The sequence below is a fragment of the Entelurus aequoreus genome, linkage group LG06 (assembly GCF_033978785.1).
Source record: "Entelurus aequoreus isolate RoL-2023_Sb linkage group LG06, RoL_Eaeq_v1.1, whole genome shotgun sequence".
Classification (NCBI taxonomy): domain Eukaryota; kingdom Metazoa; phylum Chordata; class Actinopteri; order Syngnathiformes; family Syngnathidae; genus Entelurus; species Entelurus aequoreus.
This window is the reverse complement of record NC_084736.1, coordinates 52,604,313-52,627,015: the sequence shown is the minus strand read 5'-3', so window position 1 is coordinate 52,627,015 and position 22,703 is coordinate 52,604,313. Positions and strand designations below refer to the sequence as shown.

The 22,703-nt window shown below is 40.3% G+C and overlaps 1 protein-coding gene across 1 annotated transcript in view; it reads right to left on the bottom strand.

Moving 5' to 3' along the window:
* The window catches only part of nol6 (nucleolar protein 6 (RNA-associated)), a 30,321-nt gene extending 10,887 nt beyond the window's left edge, over positions 1-19,434 (bottom strand). The window contains exons 1-21 of the mRNA XM_062050972.1: positions 19,276-19,434; positions 15,267-15,470; positions 15,076-15,192; positions 14,806-14,985; positions 14,552-14,720; positions 8,122-8,256; positions 7,870-8,033; positions 7,621-7,741; positions 7,474-7,532; positions 6,505-6,606; positions 6,314-6,429; positions 6,059-6,236; positions 5,840-5,962; positions 5,624-5,772; positions 5,421-5,496; positions 2,170-2,310; positions 1,952-2,069; positions 1,697-1,851; positions 593-756; positions 327-479; positions 112-209 (exon numbers count right to left, since the gene is read on the bottom strand). Of these exons, the coding sequence (XP_061906956.1) occupies positions 112-209; positions 327-479; positions 593-756; positions 1,697-1,851; positions 1,952-2,069; positions 2,170-2,310; positions 5,421-5,496; positions 5,624-5,772; positions 5,840-5,962; positions 6,059-6,236; positions 6,314-6,429; positions 6,505-6,606; positions 7,474-7,532; positions 7,621-7,741; positions 7,870-8,033; positions 8,122-8,256; positions 14,552-14,720; positions 14,806-14,985; positions 15,076-15,192; positions 15,267-15,470; positions 19,276-19,314 (2,761 nt within the window). The 5' untranslated portion in view covers positions 19,315-19,434. The remainder of the gene's footprint in view (positions 1-111; positions 210-326; positions 480-592; positions 757-1,696; positions 1,852-1,951; positions 2,070-2,169; positions 2,311-5,420; positions 5,497-5,623; positions 5,773-5,839; positions 5,963-6,058; positions 6,237-6,313; positions 6,430-6,504; positions 6,607-7,473; positions 7,533-7,620; positions 7,742-7,869; positions 8,034-8,121; positions 8,257-14,551; positions 14,721-14,805; positions 14,986-15,075; positions 15,193-15,266; positions 15,471-19,275) is intronic.
* Between the last annotated feature and the right edge of the window lie 3,269 nt (positions 19,435-22,703).

Here is a 22,703-nt window from a genome sequence, read left to right as displayed (position 1 = left end):
CAGTGCTGGCAATGGGCAGGATGTTAAAGTATGTCAGATGTGTAAATAAAAGGAGGTCAGCAGACGTTTGTTTTGCACGAAGCGGAAAGGAATATGTGTGAGGGTGCTTGCCTGTGAGCTGATTGTTGAGGTTGACAACCAGCGGGTTGTTCCTCCAGTCAAAGGAGGAGAGCAGATGAAGGAAGCGCAGGAAGCCCACCTGAGGAGAACTGAGGGGACCGGGGAAAATTAAATTCACATGACCGACATAGCTAAAAAGGAGGTCAAATAACAGAAACAAGGCTGAAAATAATACTTTTTTAAAAAGGTAGGGGGACTATAGTTACCCAGGAGGGGTGTAGGGTGCAGGGTGCAGAAAGAGGGACGCCACTAGGAGGTCTGCTGCGTCCTCTGTTATGGCTTCGCTGAAGAGCTGCGCTCCCAGCCAACGCTTGGCCAGGCGGCACACTGCCCCAAAACACGGGTGTTGCTGCTGGACCCTGCCAGCAAAGACAAGTAAAAAGCCATCAATTTTCTACACCAGTAATTATAGTCTTTTACACAGAATTGCGGTATCAAAACCACAATAGAAGTATTCAGCATGTAGTTTTACCCATGCAGTGTGCTGGTTATTAGAGGCCTGTGTACGGTCGTCATCTCCAAGCTCTGAGCGTCCTCATTGTCCCGCACAACCAGCATCCCCTCAGGGTTTACGGTCTCCCTCAGCACTTGGGGCTCTCGGTGGTACGCAACCTGGATGCGGAACACGAAGCCATCCTAGAATGACAGGTGATGACGATTTTTTTTTAAACATGCATACAGTTACAATATGATACTCATACAACATGTCCCAAAGGAGTTGGAAGAAGCAGATCTTATTTAATCCTATTTGAATTATGTGTACAATTACTGTATGATTAATGGTGTATAACAGTTTTGTCAAGTCAAAGTATCAACACTGCAACTGTACAATGTTTACAATCTATTGCATTAGTACTTTCCTCCGTTATTTCGATTAATGCCATCAATGATGAAATGTTGGCTCTGTATTGGTTGTCTGCAAGCATTTCATATTTGTCTAATCAGCTGATAAAATTATTTTAGAACATTTTGGAAGTAAGGAAACAGTCAAAAGCTTGTGAGCTAGTGTTTGTCTCCCGTCTTGGATTTACATTTAATCAAAATTGCGATTATTTCCTCTTCTTTCATGTCAGTGAGGAACATCCAATTGGGAATTTGGTCTATGGTATCGTTCAAGTCCTCGATGCACAAATGTTCTGGAATCTTTGTAAAACTTGTCCCAACGTTGTCTCTCAGATCAATTTTGATATCATTTATACTTTTCTCTGTGCATATTCTTCTAAATACCTTTTTGTCAACCATGTTTCTCTTCTTGAAATGTTCGTCATAAATTGTGAAAACTGGCCGATGATCACTGATATTAGCGGACCACTTCAAGTATTTTTATCAAAACCATTAGTAATTATATTACCAATAACCGTGGCACAGTGTATATCTGCTTGGTCTTGTAATTCTAGGATATAAACTCTTGCTGTACATTGTATCTATGAAGTCGCAATTGCCTTTTGCTTCATAGGGTCCAAAAGATCCATGTTGAGGTGAGGCCAAATAAAACAAAACAATTACACACTTACAGATTGCAAAATTATGTCTAAAAGATGAATAGACCTCAATAAAAACAAAATAACGTAAGTACCTTCCAGACATCCAGGTGTGTGGCGTAGGGTCTGCATGTGTAGTTGTGCTGCATACTGAGTAATTCCGCAAGGCGGATGTGGAAGGCAGCTCTGATGTGGCGGATGGCGTTGCGGTCATGAGGCCACTTTCCACTCCCCTCCATGTGACAGATCACTGCAGGTTTACCATATGTATAAATTCTCGTGGCGCTTACACAGAGCACACAACGCCTAATATGTTTTGTTCAAAACGTTAATGTAGTTAACCTACGAACCTGTGATGGGTCTGACGTATGCAGGGCAGGGTTTATCCTCCTTTGGCACCAATGACTGAAAAGCTATTTCTTTGAGGAAGAAAGAGAAGTCAAACTTCAGTGGCACCGGGGGGAATACCTGCAGAGCACAGCAGAAATGTTGGAATATTAATTTACGTTTAAACAATGCAAGTTGATCTGGGTCAGATATAAAGCGCTATGAGGTGAGAGATGTTTACCTGTGTGTATCGGAGTGCTGGGTGAGCTCCTTGCACAGACGTAATAGAGAGAGGCAGACCGTCAAGTTTCCAAAGTTTTCTGCTTAGGTCATCAAAGGACTGAATCACATGCAAACTTTCCTCCTCGCCAGTACTTGGCACCTTGAGAACATGCAGACAAAGGGCAACATTTAGCACAACTGCACATTTAAATGAGATTTAATACATTGGCTGTAATAATATAGTGAATGTGGTGATGTACTACTACACTGCATCATATTTAGCAATTTTTGATGTTCTATTTTGTCTCAATACATTATCGATAAGGTCGCGAAAACATTACAAACACAGCAAACAGCAGGGCTGTTCTGCAACACAATAACACCAATAACAAGGTAAATCATTTGGACATAGGCAATAAAGAGAGGGTCTTATTTCCAATATTTAAAAACTCATGGTATACAACAACTTTGTTGAACTTTAATAATTTGGAGTGCATGGAAAAGCAAATGTAACTTTCTTTGACCACATGGTTCTTCAATAATTATATTGGATTACACAGCATCAATAGAACTAATGTTGCATTGCTGAAAGAGCAGACTGCTCAACCATCATGGAATGCTAGTGACGTAACCTGCATTAGAGTTGTACGATATAGACGATATACAATATAAATTTGGCCGACTATAGAGCTTTTAATAGTACTGTGTTAATACTTGTTGATACATTCTAGCTATGTTCAGCAAATTCGACTTCGGCCAGCGAACAAACACATCCTCAACGCAGTGTAGCGTTCACGCTAGTAAGCTCGGGGCGAACGTCCCTCAATAGTGCAAAACCACTTTTAAGTCAGCAATATTTGCATCCATGGAGGCAAATAAACAAAATGTCTTACTGGTATTGCCACTGGAGGACAAGGAATAGCTAAACATGCTACATTACACACCATAGGAGCCTATGCTAACCGCGAGCTAGATCTCTTGAGTGTCAAATAAATGTGGATAGCTTGATATAAACATCGACAGTATCAGAATATGGTCAATACTACAGTGGTTATCTCAATATCTTAATAATCAAAAAAGTTTCTGGACAAAAGAGGGCTTTAAGGGCAAAAACCAAAGATTTACATCAAAGCTAATATTTTAATAATTTAATTTCTTTATTGTCATTGCTTTCAGGAAGACAATAAAATGCAGTTTAGCAGAACCGGAGATCACAGCATCACATTTAAAATAATAGGGCACAGTATAAAAAAATATATAATATAATATAATATATAAACCATGTCAAGTTATTGTCATGGTTTAGACTTAGATTTTATTTTATTGTCATTCAAATTTGAACTTTGCAGTACAGATAACGAAATTTCGTTGTATTAGCTCAGTGGTCACCAACCTTTTTGTAGCTGCGGACCGGTCAACGCTTGAAAATTTGTCCCACGGACCGGGGGCGGGGGGGTTATGGTATTTTATTTTTATTTTTTTGTCATAAAGAAATACAATCATGTGTGCTTACGGACTGTATCCCTGCAGACTGTATTGATCTATATTGATATATAATGTATATATTGTGTTTTTTATGTTGATAAAATTTTAAACAAAAAAATATATATATATATTTTTTTTACATTTCTTGTGCGGCCCGCTACCAATCGGTCCACGGACCGGTACCGGGCCGCTGCCCGATGGTTGGGGACCACTGCATTAGCTCATGGTAGTGCAGGATAAAAGAGCAATAAGGTGAAGATATAAATAAATAGATTACTGTACAGATAAATATATATCCACGTTTATGGATGTATGTTATATTGTCTTTATATTCCAGCGAGTTAATCCATTTTTGGGGGGAATTGAGGGGATTATTTTAATGCGTTCAAGAGTCTTACGGCCTGAGGGAAGAAGCTGTTACAGAACCAGGAGGTTCTGCTACGGAGGCTGCGGAACCTCTTTCTAGAGTCCAGCAGGGAAAACCTTCCTTGGTGGGGATGGGAGAAGTCTCTGGAGATTTTGTGTTTACGCTGTCATCCTGTGTTTTTGTCTAATTATAAATGTGATTAAAATGTAATCATTCAATGATCTTGAAAATTTGAAGTATCAGTACCAGCATTGGTCATTGGTACGACCAATACTGCCCTTGTAGCTACTTGGTATTGGATCAATACCAACATTTGTGGTATCTCCCAAAACTAATGTTAAGTATTCAAACAACAGAAGAATACGTTATTATATTTTTATTGGAGTGTAGATGGAACCATGTTACAATAGAAAGTAACCAGAAAAATAACAGTAAATTAGTAAGTAGATTAATAATAGTTTTGACAAAATAATACAACCAGCAATGTTACCACATACGTCAGCAGCCAAATTAGGAGCCTTTGATGAATGTCCTTTGATGTTTTGAAGTGGTTCTATTATCATTTATATGCCAAATAATATATTGTGATATACAGTACAGGCCAAAAGTTTGGACACACCTTCTCATTCAATGTGTTTTCTTAATTTCATGACTACTTACATTGTAGAATGTCACTGAAGGCATCAAAATTATGAATGAACACATGTGGAGTTTTGTACTTAACAAAAAAAGGTGAAATAACTGAAAACGTGTTTCATATTCTAGTTTCTTCAAAATAGACACCCTTTGCGCTGATTACTGCTTTGCACACTCTGATAATGCCAATGTTTGTTGTTGACCAGGACCTAATTCAAAACTAATTATTTAGAGGCCACACATGTGGGCTCTGTACCGAGGATGTCGTTGTGGCTTGTACAGCCCTTTGAGACACTTGTGATTTAGGGCTATATAAATAAACATTGATTGATTGATTGACACCTTGAGACTCCAGAAAACGTGGCAATTGAGATTAAGATTAAAGATTAAAGTACCAATGATTGTCACACACACACTAGATGTGGTGAAATTTGTCCTCTGCATTTGACCCATCCCCTTGGGGAGCAGTGGGCAGCAGCGGCGCCGCGCCCGGGAATCATTTTGGTGATTTAACCCCCAACTCCAACCCTTTGTTGCTGAGTGCCAAGCAGGGAGGTTATGGGTCCCATTTTTATAGTCTTTGGTATGACTCGGCTGGAGTTCAAATCCCAGCCGAGTCATACCAGAAACTATAAAAATGGGACCCATAACCTCCCTGCTTGGCACTCAGCAACAAAGGGTTGGAGTTGGGGGTTAAATCACCAAAATGATTCCCGGGCGCGGCGCTTAATTGAAGAGAGGCGTTAGTTGGGACAACAATGGTACGGTTTCAAGTTTTTTACCTGATTTTTCATCTTGATGACATCATCAACAATCGCCCCCACATAACGCACACAGGACTGTGGAATATCTGCATGACTGTAAGGACAAGTGACATTAATGTCTCTTGTTCTGTATTGACAATGAAGTATCAGGAATTACGAATGCTAGTAGTAGCTGTCTAACAACGCCATAATTAGTAGGGAAAAGCATACATAATACATACAGCAAGAGTATGTGTGTGATGATCTGTTGGGGTACCAGTCGTTTCTGGCACATTGTTTCTCCTTCCCACAAGACGGCCTCAGTGATGGCACCGTCCTGAAAGCGACGCAGCTCTGAGCGTTCGCCCCACAGCTGGCGGAACTCAGCTGCCTATTAAAAGAAAAACACATCAGAATTACTTGAAAGTCTACTTCTACACCGTTATGTGGCAGGTTACCTTGGGGCTGTCTGCTGGAGGCCCTCTTTCCAAGACGGAGGTTGCCTGTTCAGGCTGTAATAGAAATCCAAAAGAGAGAGGAGGCTGGGCTTTGAACTTTGGGGGTTCACTTTCCAAGGACCACTGCAATGTAATTCACAAACAAACATGCTTATGGAAACTGGTGAGTTAGAAAGACTGAGTAATCTGAGTAAACACAGATAGAGCATTGCCACAAACCTCCGGTTCTGGGGAAAAAGAGTGGGTGAGGAGGCTGATCCTTTGGCCAAGTCCTTTCTGAAGCAGTGACAAAATAAAAGGGAGTGCCGCATGCACATAGTTTCCACTCTGGTCCATCAGCTCATTGAGGAGGTTTAGCTTCTTACAGCTGGACTGCAGTTTGACTAGTTCACACAACCTGGGTGAGACAGAAGCATACCTCAACATTTGAAACTGATGATTTATTCAATAATTACTATTGATTGACAGCCATACTGGAAGACATGGTCACTGGTCCTCATCATGGGTTTGGGGGTCATGAGGAGACTTTGGAAGCCATCCACTGTTGGGTCGTCCCAGAACTGCATGGATACTGACGCCTCATGCTGCAGCTGAGATATTTGTTTTGTGTGGTCACAACCAGTCGCATCCTTGAATAAACATTATTTTAACAAAACCTAATATACCTTCTTGTAGGTGCACGACGTCATGTCAGCACACATGTTGAGGTGTCCAGACGGGTCGATGAACACAACTTGGAAAGCATTGTGAAAGTCTACCAGTGGTGGCTGTAAAATAAATAAATAAATATAATTAAAAGATTCAAAAAGTAAATATGTACACAAACTGCAACATAAATATTGCAAACAAAGCAATAAAGGAACTGTAACAAGAGCAGGGATGGGTACCGAATTCCATTAGTACTACCGGATACCGACTCACATAAAATCAAACGGTGACATGTTTCGATACCTCTGTTGCACGAGACGTCTGGTTGCAGCCTCGGCACCGGCTGAAGCACTAGGCCGGGAAACAAGCACACTGAGCGGGCTTAACTGGACTGCCTTTTGGTAATGTTCCACTTTTAATGTCAACAAAGCAACAAAAAGGCGCTCAAAAGTACAGTAAAACTCCACTTTTTAAAATGTGCTAACTTGATGCTGATTTATATTGGAAATTCCATAGCCATGCTAAAAATCAACATTAGCCATTTCACCACCTCCAAATTTGGTCATCAAAACTACAACTAAGTGTACGTTACCATCAAACAGTTAGTAAGTAATAAATACGATACTTACTGTAGCACTCAACAAAAAAAAAACTGGCACATTCAATTTAATGGCAAAGACTACTTTTTAGCGAAGGCAACACAATGTAGTCTGTACACTACTGTCGTCTAACATCTTGCAATTGCATGCAAAGTCAAAGTATAATACAGTACAGTACTTGCAAATGTGACATAGAAGTGTAAGAAAACAAGATAACTGGACAGCTCAGTGTTAAATAAAATGAAAAGAAATGAACAAATAACATTCATTAACACATTTGAACACACACAAAAGAACCAAAAATGGTACAGTTGAGCAGCGACATCAATTCACATGTGAAAAGTACCCATCCCTAAACAAGAGGTTTATGTTTGAAGTATCACTCACGGCTGTGGAGTTAGGATCTTTGGCTAAGCTGATTCCATTCACCGTCAGGTCTGTGGATGCTAGGAATTAGAAGAAAATGTTGAGCTTTTAGGATTAGTATTATCATAGAAATTTGTATATTTATATTACAAGGTCTAGTAACCTTACCCAGAAAGTGTAGGCTGTTTCGCAGTAACTGATAGGATGTCATGGTGTTGCTGATTTTGTGCGTGGTCAGAAGGAACGCCAAGAGCATGGAGGCCAAAAAACCGTTAAAACACCCTGCGCCCTTAAAGAAAGAAAATGAACAGCACAGGTGTCGGACCTAAGAACTTCACCAAATACAAAACACCTAGCAAACCTTGACAATGCAACATACAACCATACCAAGTTTAAGAACGCTGAGTGACAAAATACCTGGTCAAGTTCTCGTTGACGCAGCCAGACTTTTAGCAAAGCCACCCCCTCAGGAAAAGCGGAGCACTGAGCACTCACAACAGACAGAAACTGGAGGTGAGCCCTGGGTAGCAGATCCCCGAGAACGGAGCTATTGTAATGGGGAGTCGGAGGTTCATTGATTTCTGGTAAGAAAATAAGCATTAAGAAAAAAAAATGCTTTGTAACACACAAGGAGTGAAATGACACAGTAATAATTTGTGATAACCTCACCAGACTCAGTATTGTTCACCCCGGTGTACCAGCCGGTCCTTATGTTATTCATCTGAGGGCGGAAACGACTGGGCTTGAAAAACCCAGGGGGTAGACAAGCATGAAGTCGGACTGTGAAGGCAGATGAGTCTTTACCTAGAGGATAGAGCAGAACACATCAAACACTAACTATTACTTTTTTTTGTTGATGTTTTTGTAGAATACAGTGAAAATCTGTAGAATGCACATCAGGTCGAGCAGTAATTGTGTATAATGCTAAAATATCACTGGACATTTTCACCCTGTTAACATTACGCCCTATTGGGAAAATAGTTTCAAAATCTAAACCAATTGGAAGTTCAGCAACGTTATGGAGTGAATTGCGTTTGACAGATGTATCACCACGGCAGAGGGACACCCCACAATTAGGGTTGCACAATATAGACAACATAAATTTAGCCAACGAGATGATAATGCATGTTAATAACATATTGTAGCTGTGTGCCGCATATTTGACACCGACAAACAGACGACTGTGTCCCCAAAACAATGTTGCTTCCACGCTAGAGAGCTAGCGGCTAACTAATCCTCGATTCCATGGCTACAAATAAACAATGTTTCATACAAGTATCACTGAAAGACGAGGAATAGCTTAACATGCTACACTACACACGGTAGGACCTCCCTAGAGCTCTTGATGTAAACAGGGGTGGACGGTAATTATACTAGTAACTATACCAAAAATGATTTTCATTTGCTACAGTGATTAAATCCCTATTTTTACTATCAATAAATTGTTTTTTGTTGTTATTGTCTACAAACTCTGGAAATAAGTGTCTGGACACAGGAGGACCTTTAGGGAAAATAATGTTTAAATAAAACCAATAAATAATACCAGACGGCTTCGAAGCGATTCTGGACCACCATCCGTCGCCTCAGGAAGGGGAAGCAGCACTGTCAACACCGTGTATGGTGGGGATGGTGTTCTGCTGACCTCGACTGCGGATGTTGTGGATCGGTGGAGGGAATACTTTGAAGACCTCCTCAATCCCACCAACACCTCTTCCTATGAGGAAGCAGTGCCTGGGGAATTTGTGGTGGGATCTCCTATTTCTGGGGCTGAGGTTGCCGAGGTAGTTAAAAAGCTCCTCGGTGAGATCCGCCGGGAGTTCCTTAAGGCTCTGGATGCTGTGGGGCTGTCTTGGTTGACAAGACTCTGCAACATTGCGTGGACATCGGGGGCGGTACCTCTGGATTGGCAGACCGGGGCGGTGGTTCCTCTCTTTAAGAAAGGGAAACGGAGGGTGTGTTCCAACTATCGTGGGATCACACTCCTCAGCCTTCCCAGTAAGGTCTATTCAGATGTACTGGAGAGGAGGCTACGCCGGATAATCGAACTTCGGATTCAGGAGGAACCGTGTGGTTTTCGTCCTGGTCGTGGAACTCTAGACCAGCTCTATACTCTCGGCAGGGTCCTTGAGGGTGCATGGAAGTTTGCCCAACCAGTCTACATGGGCTTTGTGGACTTGGAGAAGGCATTCTACTGTGTACACCGGGAAGTCCTGTGGGGAGTGCTCAGAGACTATGGGGTATTGGACTGTCTGATTGTGGCTGTCCGCTCCCTGTATGATCAGTGTCAGAGCTTGGTTCGCATTGCCGGCAGTAAGTCGGACCCGTTTCCAGTGAGAGTTGGACTCCACCTAGGCTGCCCTTTGTCACCGATTCTGTTTATAACTTTTACGGACAGAATTTCTACGCGCAGTCAGGGCGTTGAGAGGATCCGGTTTGGTGGCTGCAGGATTAGGTATCTGCTTTCTGCAGATGATGTAGTCCTGATGGCTTCATCTGGCCAGGATCTTCAGCTCTCACTGGATCGGTGTGAAGCGACTGAGATGGGAATCAGCACCTCCAATTCAGAGTTCATGGTTCTCGCCCGGAAAAGGGTGGAGTGCCATCTCTGGGTTGGAGAGGAGATCTTGCCCCAAGTGGAGGAGTTCAAGTACCTCAGAGTCTTGTTCACAAGTGAGGGAAGCGTGGATCATGAGATTGACAGGCGGACCGGTGTGGCGTCTTCAGTAATGCGGACGCTGTATCGATCCGCTGTGGTCAAGAAGGAGCTGAGCCGGAAGGCAAAGCTCTTAATTTACCGGTCGATCTACGTTTTCATCCTTACCTATGGTCATGAGCTTTGGGTTATGACCGAAAGGACACGATCACGGGTACAAGCGCCCGAAATGAGTTTCCTCCGCCGGGTGGTGGGGCGCTCCCGTAGTGATAGGGTGAGAAGCGCTGTCATCCGGGAGGAGCTCAAAGTAAAGCCGCTGCTCCTTCACATCGAGGGGAGCCAAATGAGGTGGTTCGGGCATCTGGTCAGGATGCCACCCGAACGCCTCCCTAGGGAGGTGTTTCGGGCACGTCCGACCGGTAGGAGGCCACAGGGAAGACCCAGGACACGTTGGGAAGACTATGTCTCCTGGCTGGCCTGGGAACGCCTCGGGATCCCCCGGGAGGAGCTGGACGAAGTGGCTGGGGAGAGGGAAGTCTGGGCTTCCCTGCTTAGTGTGCTGCCCCCTCGACCCGACCTCGGGTAAGCGAAAGAAGATGGATGGATGGATAAAACTACAGCTGAAACGATTCCTCGGGTAACTCGAGTAATTCGATTACAAAATATATTCAAGGAAATTTCGCTGCCTTGAGGCGTTAAGTTTTTTGGGGGTTTTTACGGCGTTTTGCCTCATTTAGTAGTCAAAGCTCACGTTTTGCATGGACTGTTTAGGTATTGCACAGCGTGTTTACGTCAGATCATACGTCCCCTGCACTGCACAACACCGCTCCTTTAAATACGCTTGAGTTTAGTAAACTTTTTCGCCGACATAACTGGCAATGGTAGACGCCCAGAAAGCAGTGGACAAGGGCCATAGCAAAACGAGGGAATTAAGAAGCGACAAAAGTTGTCTAAGGTGTGGAAACACTTCACACTAAAATCGAAGGAAATAGCAGTCGTATGCAAACATTGCTAAGTGGAGCTCGCATACCACAATAGCACAAGTTCGATGCTGCAGCACCTGTCGAGAAAGCATCCGATTGAGGCGAGGTAAATCATCTATCATCAAATGTAAACGAAAAAGGTGTGTTCGTAAAATACATTTTATTAATTATGATAACTAGGATGTGTTCTTTCACTCCCGCGAACTCATCAAATGCCGCCAAAAGGTGTTGAAAACTAACAATGCTATCCAAGCTGTCGTGTTCAATTAGCCTTTCATTAGTAACCACGCGATAGTAGTCGTGCAAATTATGCAGGTTATTTAATTCATGCAACTACTTGCTACTTGGATAGCTTGCACTTGCACCAACTATAGTCTCTATTGCATAGGCGCCGATCTACATTTCTGCCAGTGGGTGCTCGTACGGGCGGTAAATCTGACGCTACTTTTCTGAGCATGCGCAGTTTTTGCTTGGTGGTGACTCACCACTGGTTGCACATTTCAAATGCAGTATTAAAGGCACTACCTAAACCACTTTTTATGTTTGATATAATGAAAACTGTTGTTATTGTTTTATTTTTGATACGAAGAATATAGTTTTATTTGAACTTTCTCAGGGAATATTAATTTTGAACAAATGTTGTGTGTTTTCATCTCAAAAATGTTATGATGGCAAAATGAACATTGATTACTATTTTGCATGCAAAGAATGCAATGAACTGTATTGCATTCTTAAAATTTAAAACTGTCGTCATTATTAAGTGGTTTGTCTTTTTATATTGTTTATGTATTGTTGGCAGGTTGAAAACAGCTCAGCGGATTTGCGTGGAGAAACCACCATTTAAACGGCACCATATAATAATCATCAAAAATGCACGAGAGACAAGAACTTTGTTTATGCGGTCACACCACATAGGGCTGTGAGCGCACCTGTTTTTATTATCTGTCCATCCATTTTCTACCGCTTGTCCCGTTCGGGATCGCGGGGGTGCTGGAGTTTATCTCTTTTTATTAGAACACACAAATTGGCACAATCAACCACGGACGCATTTCAGCTGTGCGTGTCAGCCTTCAATAATAAAAACAGGCGTTTGGGAAATAAAAGACAATTAGGCCAAACGCAATAATTGAGGCCACATCCTAACATGTATAATCAAACTTTAATTAAGCAAAAATATTGCTCCGGCCCGGCTGCACCAAATAATATTATAAATCCATTTAATAAAGTCAAAATACAAATAAGGCAACAAGAGAAGTATCCCACACTTCTCTTTTGTAAAGTAAATTTGTACAGCCGATATGGGCATCTCCATCAACAATATGATTTGCCTGAGAAACTGGACAGGATAAAAAAAAAAAAAAAAAAAAAAACAACAAATTAAGCAAAAATATGATTTATTCGATTACTCGATTAATCGATCGGGATATTCGATAGAATACTCGATTACTAAAATATAGATAAAACCAATAGTATTTTTTTCTTATGTTTAGTTATTTGCACTATTGAATTTATTTTGCACAAAATATTTTTATTTAATTGACATTGTTGAACCATCCACCATTGTGTGTTTTTGTCCGATTAAAACTGTGATCAAAAATGGATCCTTTCATGATCTTGAACATTTTAAGTTTCAGCATTGGTTTAGGCAATACAGCTGCTGTAACTACTTGGTATTGAATCGATACCCATATTTGCAGTTTTGCCCAAAACTAATGTGATAAAAATATATTACAACAGAGAGTAACCTGCTAATACCAGTACCAGTAAATCAACAAGTAGATTAATAATAGTTTTGAGAAAATAATACAACCAGAAATTACACAATATGTTACTAAAAGTCAGCACCTTTGTAACCAGCTTTAAAATGTTTTTTTTATCATTTATATGCCAAATAAATTGCCTGTAATAAATATTGTGATATATTTAGGCCACATCGCCCATCCCTACTCACATAATGTCTTGATTCTGTTTGAGCTTTCTTTTTTAGATGAAGTTTTCCTTGCCTCTTTCAAAGTGCTTGCTTACATGGGGTTTAGTTGTTTTTTTCTGAATTACGAGGAACGTAGTTTCAAACTTGCTCCATAAAAAAAACATGCCTAAATTGAGATAACGTCTCAAGGTTTCCAGGATAATTGTAGCGGTAGGGGCGTGGTCAGTATGAAGTCATCACATTATTTGCTATGATGCTTATATTTTCTTTAAAAAGGCTAAAAAAAAATGTATACATACATTTAAAACAAATATGTTATTATTAATTATAGATTAACATGTTTTCTTACATACTATTGTTTTGCTCTATTTTTCAATTGTTGCTGCCTATTGTACAATGTACTTTGTTGAGAAATTTTTTTCTAGAGATTTTTCCAATCTTTTTAGTCACTCTTTCTTTATTGGCAACAAATCTAGCATCTATGTCTGGTGTTATTTGAGTGTTAGACAGGCCTCCTCTTCCTGTTTTTAAATCGCTCTTAAAAACATACTTTTATTCCATGGCTTTTAACACTGAGTGATCTCCATCTTGTTATGGCGTCCCACAATGCACCTGCTGTGAACCTGTTTTTATGTTGTATTTATTTATTTATTTATTTTTTATCGTGCTCTGGTGTGCTTGCTCGTTTCTCTTGTGTTATCTTTTAACCTGCCCATTGTACAGCACTTTGGCTACCCCTGTGGTAAATTTTTAATGTGCTTTATAAATAAAGTTGATTTGATTTGATTTATTGTAGACTATACCCGTGTTTCGAAACTCTTTACCTCAGTCGCTCCAAGTCCGCGACAAAAAGCGAGCTTCAGAGAGCCTGTCGTCACACTTGGTAAGCGCTGTTGAGAGCCTTACTCTCCTTAAAAGCCGCCAGTGTCATTTTAATTTTGAAGATCGCTGTCCATGGGGTATATCTCGGGTACATTAAAGTACGTCCACATCGCGGACATGCTGCCTCTGCCACGGACAACCCGGTGCGTATTAATTACGTCTTCACAATATTCGGTTTATATGTCTATTCAAACACTAACTACCTGCTGGTGCTAATGTGTATTTTGTTCATTTTTCTAATAGTTTGTGAACACACAGAGTCGGCGCAAAATGACAAAGTGCTGTTGTGTGTCTGGGAGTGAAAAACTCCCAGACAGCGTGTTTTGGGAGTTGTTCATAACTCCCAAATGTGTTTCTTTGTGTGTGCACGGAGGAAATACATATTGGAATTGGGACTGTTGTTAGCATTAAATTGGCAATAAAAGCTAAAAAGAGCATCAAACATTGTGTGCCTTCTTCTGGATGCTACAATACATTATATTATGTTATTTTGTTTTCACATAAAAAAAACACTAATTTTTCAGATGCAGTGGCTAATATATTGCCGTGGCGCACCGCCACAATCTAATACATTAATGGCAAACCCTGTGTCTGTTATCTGTGAATTGGCATTACATGTAGATATGCAATTGACTAGAAGTAAATGAATACCTGGTGGACTCAGCAGTAGAATGGGACGAAGATGATTCCCATGAAGACACGAGTAGGACATGGTTCCTATGTCTGAGCAGGTTGCCAGATACTGAGCCAGACCTGCCAGGTACATCGCTCTTTTCCGAGGATACCTCTGGTTTAAGAAGTCTTTGCCGTGGAGAATAGTCTAAAAACAAAAAATCAATGAAAAGAAGTGCATTGACAAGACAACATAAAAGAATAATGAGCACCCAGCGTAATGTGTGACTTACAGCTGGGATTGTAACCGCCAGGTCCACCACAACACGTGGTTTGGTGCAGGTACCCAAAGGATAACTTCCAATTGTATCAATAGAAGCGGGAGGTGCCATGTGGAATTTGCCCTTTAGTGTTTTTGGAAGGAGAAGGATTGGAACCTTCACAGCACTAGAAAGCCAAGACAGGTCGTTTACCTGAGACAAAAAAGATTGTGTATGAATATTCAATCAGCGATTGCGATACTATTTTACACAAAGAACCAGATTTGGTCAAATAATTCACACCTCCACCTCTGGAGATTGAGGTACAGCCTGCAGTAGCTTGGTGACTGTCTGAATGAAAGAGTCTATTTGTTGTTTCCTGCGTTCACTCAAGGTAACTTCTTTAAGGAGCTCCTCCATCTGTTAGTGATCATACAATATATACTCAATAATGGTTGTATCCCCCAAAATGTTGATAACTCGGGAGGTCTTACCTGCATTTTGAGCAAACTACAGTGAAATAAGCTCTCGGCCTCTTTCAAGTGGTTGAGTTCTTCTGCTGTTGGAGGTTTGTACAGGTGGCTTGCGGACAGCTTCACCCGGTGGAACGTCACCTCCTCATCTTTGTTCTTTTTCATTTGAGAAGGTCCGACATTTTCCTCCTCCTTCATGTCGGTTCTGGATTCTGACCGAATCACCTAACGACCACAACATTTAACATCTTACACTCGACAAAACTACCCTGCAAAATGTTCTATTAGGAAGGCCTAATACAATACAATATACGTTTTACATTTATCTGTGAGTCTGCCAAACATCTTTTAAATTAATCGAATGATTAATGACTTTTTAGACCCGCCGATTTCCTGGTCGCTGCCTTGTGATGTCAGATGTGACTCATACGTTGAGTTTGACAAGTGTTTTTACTAAAATTTTCCTTCAATTTGATCAATTAAAATATGTGGTCATGTGATTCTGTGTTAAGATTTCACCTTAATAATAGTAATAGTAATTGCAGTTTTCAATGTATGATGATTTTTCTTATCCTTTGTTTCATGTGTTACTTTGGAATTGATTAAATAAAAATAGTTAACATCGTTATAACATGCTGAAATCTCTTTTGTCTGTTTTATTGTTTAGCAAGCTTTACAATAATACCAGATACATTTTAAGAAAGTTATGACATTTTGAAAGTCAAACTTAACAAAAAGTGTCAAACCTAAAATCTTGAGTACCACTGACTTTGTATTATAGAAGTTGACCAAACATTTGGTCGTTTTTACCGGTTTTAAAAATGAATAACATTCTTAATATTTATCACAGGACAGTTTTATCACTGTATTTTTACAAAACCTGTGTGGTTACACTGGTTTGATGTAAAACACATATATATTTATGAATATATATCATTTATTAATCAGAAATCAAGATTTATAACAAAAAGTTATTTACAGTCGTGGTCAAAAGATAACATAAACTTGTAAAGAACATAATATCATGGCTGTCTTGAGTTTCCAATAATTTCTACTAGAGATGTCCGATAATATCGGCCTGCCGATAAATGCTTTAAAATGTAATATCGGAAAATATTATGTATTTTTTTATTAAATCAACATAAAAAAACACAAGATGCACTTATAATTAGTGCACCAACCCAAAAAACCTCCCTTCCCCATTTACACTCATTCAGACAAAAGGGTTGTTTCTTTCTGTTATTAATAGTCTGGTTCCTACATTATATATCAATATATATCAATACAGTCTGCAAGGGATACAGTCCGTAAGCGCACATGATTGTGCGTGCTGCTGGTCCACTAATAGTACTGACCTTTAACAGTTAATTTTACTCATTTTCATTAATTACTAGTTTCTATGTAACTGTTTTTATATTGTTTTACTTTCTTTTTTATTCAAGAAAATGTTTTTAATTCCATCCATCCATCTTCTTCCGCTTATCCGAGGTCGGGTCGCGGGGGCAGCAGCTTAAGCAGGGAAGCCCAGACTTCCCTCTCCCCAGCCACTTCGTCCAGCTCCTCCCGGGGGATCCCGAGGCGTTCCCAGGCCAGCCGGGAGACATAGTCTTCCCAACGTGTCCTGGGTCTTCCCCGTGGCCTCCTACCGGTCGGACGTGCCCTAAACACCTCCCTAGGGAGGCGTTCGGGTGGCATCCTGACCAGATGCCCGAACCACCTCATCTGGCTCCTCTCAATGTGGAGGAGCAGCGGCTTTACTTTGAGCTCCCCCCGGATGGCAGAGCTTCTCACCCTATCTCTAAGGGAGAGCCCCGCCACCCGGCGGAGGAAACTCATTTCGGCCGCTTGTACCCGTGATCTTGTCCTTTCGGCCATAACCCAAAGCTCATGACCATAGGTGAGGATGGGAACGTAGATCGACCGGTAAATTGAGAGCTTTGCCTTCCGGCTCAGCTCCTTCTTCACCACAACGGATCGATATGTTTTTAATTTATTTATCTTTTTTTTTAAAAAAGGACCTTATCTACACCATACCTGGTTGTCCACATTAGGCATAATAATATGTTAATTCCACGACTGTATATATCGGTATCGGTATCGGTAATTAAAGAGTTGGACAATATCGGAATATCGGATATCGGCAAAAGCCATTATCGGACATCCCTAATTTCTACAACTCTTATTTTTTTGTGATAGAGTGATTGGAGCACATACTATACTTGTTGGTCACAAAACACATTCATGAAATTTGCTTCTTTTATGAATTTATTATGAAAACATTTATTTATTTATTACTAAAAATGTGACGAAATCTGCTTGGTCAAAAGTATACATACAGCAATGTTAATATTTGGTTACATGTCCCTTGGCAAGTTTCACTGCAATAAGGCGCTTTTGGTAGCCCTCCACAAGCTTCTGGTTGAATTTTTGACCAATCCTCCTGACAAAATTGGTGCAGTTCAGCTACATTTTTTTTGGTTTTCTGACATGTACATGTTTCTTCAGCATTGTCCACACGTTTAAGTCAGGACTTTGGGAAGGCCATTCTAAAACTTAATTCTAGCCTGATTTAGCCATTCCTTTACCACTTTTGACATGTGTTTGGGGTCATTGTCCTGTTGGAACACCCAACTGTGCCAAAGACCCAATCTCCAGGCTGATGATTTTAGGTTGTCCTGAAGAATTTGGAGGTAATCCTCCTTTTTCTTTGTCCCATTTACTCTCTGTAAAGCACCAGTTCCATTGGCAACAAAACTAGGCCCAGAGCATAATACTACCACCACCATGTTTGATGGTAGGGTTGGTGTTCCTGGGATTAAAGCCCTCACCTTTTCTCCTCCAAACATATTACTCTGTATTATGGCCAAACAGCTACATTTTTCTTTCATATGACATCACATGGACAAAGATAAAACCTTCTGGAGGAAGGTTCTGTGGTCAGATGAAACACAAATTGAGCTGTTTGGCCACAATACCCAGTAATATCTTTGGAGGAGAAAAGGTGAGGCCTTTAATCCCAGGAACACCACACCTACCGTCAAGCATGGTGGTGGTAGTATTATACTCTTGGCCTGTTTTGCTGCCAATGGAATTGGTGCTTTACAGAGAGTAAATGGGACAATGACAAAGGAGGATTACCTCCAAATTCTTCAGGACAACCTAAAATCATCAGCCTGGAGGTTGGGTCTTGGGCGCAGTTGGGTGTTCCAAGTTGATCAATTGGAAATCATGAGTTGTCCGTGGGTCCTTTTGGAGTAGAAGAGTAGAACTTAACAATGATGAAGAAACAAGTCCATGTCAGAAAACCAACAAGTTTAGCTGAACAGCACCAATTTTGTCAAGAGTGGTCAAACATTCAACCAGAAGCTTGCCAGAAGCTTGTGGGTGGCTACCAAAAGCGCCTTATTGCAGTGAAACTTGCCAAGGGACATTTAACCAAATATCAACATTGCTGTATGTATACTTTTGACCCAGCAGATTTGGTCACATTTTTGGTAGACCCATAATAAATTCATAAAAGAACCAAAATTCATGAATGTTTTTTGTGACCAACAAGTATGTGCTCCAATCACTCTATCACAAAAAAAATAACAGTTGTAGAAATGATTGTAAACTCAAGACAGCCATTTGTATGTAAATGTACATATCTATGTTTATAATGTCAATATCTAATTATTCTTAGTTAATTCGGTTATTATAACTTACATTGTTCTCTTTTGTGTTTTATAACGATATTTACTTGTGTAAACTACATTTTGCTGTACTTTTTGTTGATCATTTGCTTTTACTGAAATAGTGATAAATGACAGAAACAAGTTAGTTATCTGCTGCCATTGCTGTTAGATGTAAATAGGCCACATAATGTGACTCATATAAACCAGTTTAAGAGTCGGATTATTTTGTTTACTGACTAAAAAGTACAGAAACCCTACATTTAAAGTAACGTGCAGATAACACTCTGTGGATACGCGACGAGAGGCTAACTTCGTGAGCTGCAGCATAGATTACGACAAATAAAATGTGGCCTTACCTCTAAAGGTGCCTCCTCAATTGTACGTTTCTTTTTCATGTTTAATGCGCACCAGTGCTGGAGTTTAATATAATAATTTGATTGTTATCGACAGTGTGGCCACTATGCGCTGCTGTACACATGTGCGAGGGTCACAGAACCGTGCTGGTCAGCCAAACATTATGTGACTGGTTTACACGGTCGGAAGTGAACGATGATTGGTTTACTGCTAGCAAGCTTCCGGTTGGTGAATTCAAGTTAGGCTGCATTAGCAAAGTGAAGACGCTCTGTTGTGGCCTACTTAGTTTTTTGTACGTTTATTCTTTTACAGCCGGTAAGTTGACAAAACAATAATTGTTTATAATAAGATAAATATCAATGAAATATTTTATAAATATTTTCGTTCTTCACTTTTCATATCAGCTCATTGTGTGTATGCTTCCCACATACGGTTTCTACAACAAAATTCCTCTATTTATTTTTTTACTTCTACTTCTTCTTCTCCGGATTTTGGCGCGCTCTACCTTCCACATTTTTTATCCGATCCAAACCGTTCCAACTTCAAACTGTTCAGCCTATTCAGGAATCGCAGGATTTCCATTGACGAGTTCCAAAAATTTCAAGAATTCCCGGTTTTCCGGGACATTTTTCCCATTCAAAATGAATTGGTAATTTTTCAAACTCCATTCCACCTTCAACACATCCCACCATCCTGGAAATTCAAACTACCATTTTTCCAAGTTCAAAAAAATTCCAGGATTTTCCAGAATTCCTGGTTTTCCAAAGCCCTAATTCCACCCTTTTTTCTGGTGACTACTCGTTCCACATTTTCAACCCACTTCAACCGTTCCACCGTCAAAACATTCCTCTTAATCAGTTTTTTTAACTGGAAAAATTCCCGGTTTTCCAGAATTCCAGGTTTTCCGGGACATTTTTCCCATTCAAAATGAATTGGCCGTTTTTCACATTTTCACCACTTCCACATTTTCAATCTATTCATACCATTCCACCTTCAACACATTCCACCAGTGTTTCCCACACATTCATTTATTTGTGGTAGCCCGCCAAGAAAGAATTACATCCGCCACAAATAAAAAAAATGTATTTTTTTTTTATTTTTTTTTTTGTCCTCTCCAGCTTCTCAGGCAAATCATATAGTTGATGTAGATGCCAATATCGGCTGTTCAGATTTACTTTACAAAAGAGAAGTGTAGGATACTTCTCTTGTTGCCTTATTTGAAACACAAACACAAATATTATTTATTAGAAACACAACATGTGTATATAACAAAGGGTGCAAAGTCTGCAGGCAGTAGGAAACACATGGTTAAAGGCCTACTGAAATGATTTTTTTTTATTTAAACGGGGATAGCAGATCTATTCTATGTGTCATACTTGATCATTTCGCGATATTCCCATATTTTTGCTGAAAGGATTTAGTATAGAACAACGACGATAAAGATTGCAACTTTTGGTATCTGATAAAAAAAGGCTTGCACCTACCGGAAGTAGCGTGACGTAGTCAGTTGAACATATACGCAAAGTTCCCTATTGTTTACAATGATGGCCGCATGAAGTGAGAGAGATTCGGACCGAGAAAGCGACAATTTCCCCATTAATTTGAGCGAGGATGAAAGATTTGTGGATGAGTAAAGTGCAAGTGAAGGACTAGTGGGGAGTTGAAGCTATTCAGATAGGGAAGATGCTGTGAGAGCCGGGGGTGACCTGATATTCAGCTGGGAATGACTACAACAGTAAATAAACACAAGACATATATATACTCTATTAGCCACAACACAACCAGGCTTATATTTAATATGCCACAAATTAATCCTGCATAAAAACACCTGCGTGTTTGTTATGCTAGCTCCTAGCTCCTCTGCTAGCTCCTAGCTCCATAGAACACGCCAATACAATTCAAACACCTGATCAACACACACAATCACTCAGCCCAAAAGACCGTTTACCTAACCCAAGGTTCATAAAGCTTATATATTTTTAAAAAGTTACGTACGTGACGCGCACATACGGTCAAGTTATCGAATGTTTAGCAGCCAAGGCTGCATACTCACGGTACCTGATATTCAGCTGGGAATGACTACAACAGTAAATAAACAAAAGACATATATATACTCTATTAGCCACAACACAACCAGGCTTATATTTAATATGCCACAAATTAATCCTGCATAATAACACCTGCGTGTTTGTTATGCTAGCTCCTAGCTCCTCTGCTAGCTCCTAGCTCCATAGAACACGCCAATACAATTCAAACACCTGATCAACACACACAATCACTCAGCCCAAAAGACTGTTCACCTAACCCAAGGTTCATAAAGCTTATATATTTTTAAAAAGTTACGTTCGTGACGCGCACGTACGGTACGGTACGTGTTATGCTAGCTCCTAGCTCCTCTGCTAGCTCCTAGCTCCATAGAACACGCCAATACAATTCAAACACATGATCAACACACACAATCACTCAGCCCAAAAGACCGTTCACCTAACCCAAGGTTCATAAAGCTTATATATTTTAAAAAAGTTACGTACATACGCAAAAAAAAGCCAAAGCTGCATACTCACAGTAGCACGTCTGCGTCTTTGTCATCCAAATCAAAGTAATCCTGGTAAGAGTCTGTGTTGTCCCAGTTCTCTACAGGCGTCTGTGTATCCAAGTCAAAAGTCCTCCTGGTTAGAGTCTCTGTTATCCGAGTTCTTCCATCTTGACTGCATCTTTCGGGAATGTAAACAAAGAAGCGCCGGCTGTGTACTGTTGTGGCTGACTACGTTCGAAAAATACGTCCATTTCGCACCGACAACTTTCTTCTTTGCTTGCTCGGCTTCCTTCTCCATAATGCAATGAACATGATTGAAACAGATTCACGAACACAGATGTCCAGAATACTGTGGAATTATGAAATGAAAACAGAGCTTTTTCGTGTTGGCTTCAATGTGGAAGGCATACCCGTGTTCGCCGGGCTACGTCACGCGCATACGTCATCCTCAGAGGCGTTTCGAACCGGAAGTTTAGCGGCAAATTTAAAATGTCACTTTATAAGTTAACCCGGCCGTATTGGCATGTGTTATAATGTTAAGATTTCATCATTGATATATAAACTATCAGACTGCGTGGTCGGTAGTAGTGGCTTTCAGTAGGCCTTTAAGTGTAAGGAGTAAAACTGATGGCAGTCTAAAGTTCAAGATTTTTGGAGCTCTTTGTTCAATGGATCAGATGTTTGATAAAGCTCTGTGTCTATCTACCACCACTACTGTTTTCTGTTTATTTGTTACTGACTGGCAGGACACCTCTGCCTCTGTTTCACTTTATGTTGCTGGTAAATAATATGGTTGTAGTAGTAGTAGGCTAAAGTTAAATTATTTAGTATGCACTAATTAAAGAGGCAGAGCTTTATGAGACATTTTAGCTTTTATATTTTATAAGATATATT